The 3,281-nt window shown below is 37.9% G+C and overlaps 1 protein-coding gene across 2 annotated transcripts in view; it reads left to right on the top strand.

The window, feature by feature from the left end:
* LOC109303875 (neuron-specific protein family member 1) overlaps nucleotides 1–3,281 on the top strand; it is a 30,326-nt gene that overhangs the window by 928 nt on the left and 26,117 nt on the right. Inside the window, exon 3 of one of the 2 annotated variants that reach the window (XM_019526232.1) lies at nucleotides 3,169–3,278. The exons of the other annotated variant lie outside the window; for it this stretch is intronic. Coding sequence (XP_019381777.1) covers nucleotides 3,169–3,278 — 110 coding nt within the window. The remainder of the gene's footprint in view (nucleotides 1–3,168; nucleotides 3,279–3,281) is intronic. 2 annotated transcript variants of the gene reach the window in all.

Raw genomic sequence — 3,281 nt, 5'->3', positions numbered from 1 at the left:
CCCCCGCAGCCTTCTGGCTGCAAGGACCTCCTCCAAGGTGGATGCATTGCTCAAGAACCCTGCAGGGTGTGCACAGGCAGAACAGCCACAGGAAGCATTTCCATAGCCCTTGTGTCCCTCAGGGACCCTGCCGTGATAGCCCCACAAAACTGGCACAGAAAGGGAAGTTGTTGTCAGGCTACCGATTTCTCTTTTAATAGATCCCAGAGTTCCCCAACCAATAAAGTATGCTAGTCCTGAGGCTAGATGGGTTGAAGCACAGATCTGTCGTATTATACCTTATCCCTTAGTTTGGAAAGAGGTGTGTATTTGGTTACTTAGTCTGATGCAGAAAGGTAAATTTAGTAATCTCAAAATACTTTTAATTTCACTTGCAAATAAAGAGTCTGGTAAGCGTTACCCAGTAATACAATAGTGGAACATGTATTGGTATTCTCTTCCTTAAAAGGCCTTTATAGTCTAAGTGGTTTTACCATTTGCTGAAAAAAATAAACCCAACATTTAACTGGGAAATGGTCAGTAATATTTGTTAGATGATAACATTTCATGCTGATTTTTTTCTTTCTTTGTGGGCTCAGTTCAGCTCTTAGGTGACTGGCAGATGTTTTTTATTTTGAAAAATCCATGTTTTGTTACTTTAGAAGGGGAATATCTATTTCTTTGTCTAAATACATCCACATGTGCTAGGCAGCAAGAGTACATTTATGTCATCCGTTTACCAGGGTGTAACTCTCACCCAGCATGACTTCTGTCTAGTATCTGGTGACTGCTTGGCAGGCATTGACACAATCAAGCATAGTTGCTGCTTCCAAGTCCTGGGGCCTCTTTTTGTCCACACTTACTCCCATAACTGAAGGCAAAATTGGATCCTAAGGCTTTAAAGCAGTAATGGATGACTGAGTTTGTGCCTACCAACTGGTGACTGGATTTCAACAATTAGCAGGATCTGCTGTCCAGATGCTGAACTCACTAAGTCTACATGGTACATTATTAAGCTGCCAAAAAGTGCCTTGGGCCAGGGATGCATGTAGTTGTTTGTAGGCAGCAGCTTAACCAAAATGGAGCCTGTGTAGCTAAGTCAATATGAGTTACACTAAGTTGATTGCTGCAAGAAGGTATTCTTTGACTGATTGTCAATTATTACTGGGCAGTTCTCCCACTGCAGTCATAAGGAGTGGTTGGAACAAAATAAAGGCAAGTTATGGCCTAAAATAGGACTAGAACATTTGGTTAGTTTATTTGCTTCCCCACTGCCTAATCCTATGTGTTAGTTCCCTTTCCTTTTGGAAGACATTAACCACCAAAGTGCCTTCTATAGATTTTACTGTCTTTTCTTCTAGCTATTTGGCCGGGCATATAAAATGCTACTTTGCTGGTGGGTCATTGCAGCAGCCTCAAATATTATTTATAACAAGGTAGGCAATATGCAGGATAGCAGTACTAGCGAGGAAGGACTGACACACAGATCAAATTCTGAAGTACTAAGATATTCATGTATAATAAAGAGAAGTATGTACTTCACCTACCCAGGCTTATTATTCACTTACAAAATTCCAGTATATGGCAGTGAGGCATAAAGATAACTTCATGAATAGTAGTGATATAATACCAAAAAATTGATGACTGACAGTTTCTAAATTAAAAGGCTGCATTGATTTAAATATATTTTTGGTAATATTAAATAAAAGAAAGTATTACATAACCTGGCAGATAAAATTGTGTTCATTGTCAGTTGGATATGACTTGAATTGTCTAGGTTATGCAACATGAAGAAAGGAGGGTATGGAATAAAAAAACCCCCCAAAACCTCCCCAAACTTAATTTATTCCAGGATGTTATTGGGCAATTTTAATCTAACTAAAGACAGTTTTGCAACCTCTTTTCCTTGGGCATATCTAAGTAGTAGTCTAAAGATATTTAGTACATTTAATCATATTGAGCCCAAATATAATCCCTATGTTCCAGACTGTTACCAAAAAAGGTCTTAATTTTAATGCCTGGCTACACAATGTCAGAATTCCCATTGGTTTCATATAAGGCAGTATTTAGTTCTAGCAGAAAACCTCAACAGAATGCAAGGGTTTATTCTTTGGAAAATGACAGAAAATCAAACAGATCCTTATGACACTGTGAAAAGCTGAGACTGATTTTGAGTATGATATTATGAAAAGGATATTGAAAAAATGTAGACGATTGCTATTCAAGCTGCCCCATTTCTATGTGAAAATGCTGGTATTCATTAGAATACATGAGATTAAGAGAGAGAGGATTGAGGCATGCAATCGTTTAGAGGTGTGGGGATGACACAGAATTGTCTGACCAGGGGCAATTGGCTCAATAACAGAGGATAAACTGAAGGTAAGGACAGGGCCTTAGGGATTTCAGGAGAGAGCTCGTTAATAAGGTTTGTGTGAAGCGGACTAAAAGCAAGTATTTTCAGAAAAATTAATCTGGTACCTAAATAATCACAGTATTCAGGACAGTACTGCAGTTTGTTGGCAGTAATCTGGTAGGTAGAAGGGGCATTACACCTTTTTCAGCCCTAGACCTGTACTGCCAAACAACATTGCTGTTGATATATTGTCATCTACTAGACTTTTTTAACTGACCTCTTAATTAACCATCTGATCTTGTCACTCACTGGTTAGAAAGCTCATTAAGTGAATTCCCCTGAAGCTAATAGAGGTAACCATGTCTGTTCTTAAAAAATACCAAAGAAGTGGTAACGGGAGTGAGTATCTTCATGTATAAGTCTTAACTAATAGTATATTGAACTAACCAGTTGCATTTCTGGTGTGGCAACAAACATCAAACATTTACAATAACCTTCCAAAACTGTTGCCTTCATTTTGCTCAAAAACGCATGTAGCAGAGAGAAAGGAAACACCAGTAAGTAAAAATTGGTCTATATCTTCCATGAGGGAATTATATGTAATGGGGGAAAAAATTACTAATTATTTAGTTAGCACTAATATTGTGCTAGATGCAAAAAGAAGTAGAAAAAAGAAATAGAAATACTTGAAATTGTCTTTTCATTGCATTGAAAACTTAAACTTTTCCGTAAGTAAAAAACGCCTCTATCGACATCTGGGTTAGCCCAGTTTAGGCAAATAAACTGTAGCATGTGGTTTACAAAATAGTAACAGCTTTGTTATTGCTTTTGAAAAGGTTGTGGTCAAAACGAAAACAGAATATGAGCCTGATCGCAAGAAAGGAAAATTCCGTACTCCAAAAATAGCTGAATTCACAATCAGCATAACTGAAGGAGTCTCAGAAAGGTT

This window comes from Gavialis gangeticus, unplaced genomic scaffold (assembly GCF_001723915.1).
Source record: "Gavialis gangeticus isolate Ggan-Ray unplaced genomic scaffold, GavGan_comp1, whole genome shotgun sequence".
Lineage (NCBI taxonomy): Eukaryota > Metazoa > Chordata > Crocodylia > Gavialidae > Gavialis > Gavialis gangeticus.
The sequence above is the reverse complement of the archived record's forward strand: the minus strand, read 5'-3'. Positions and strand labels throughout refer to the sequence as shown.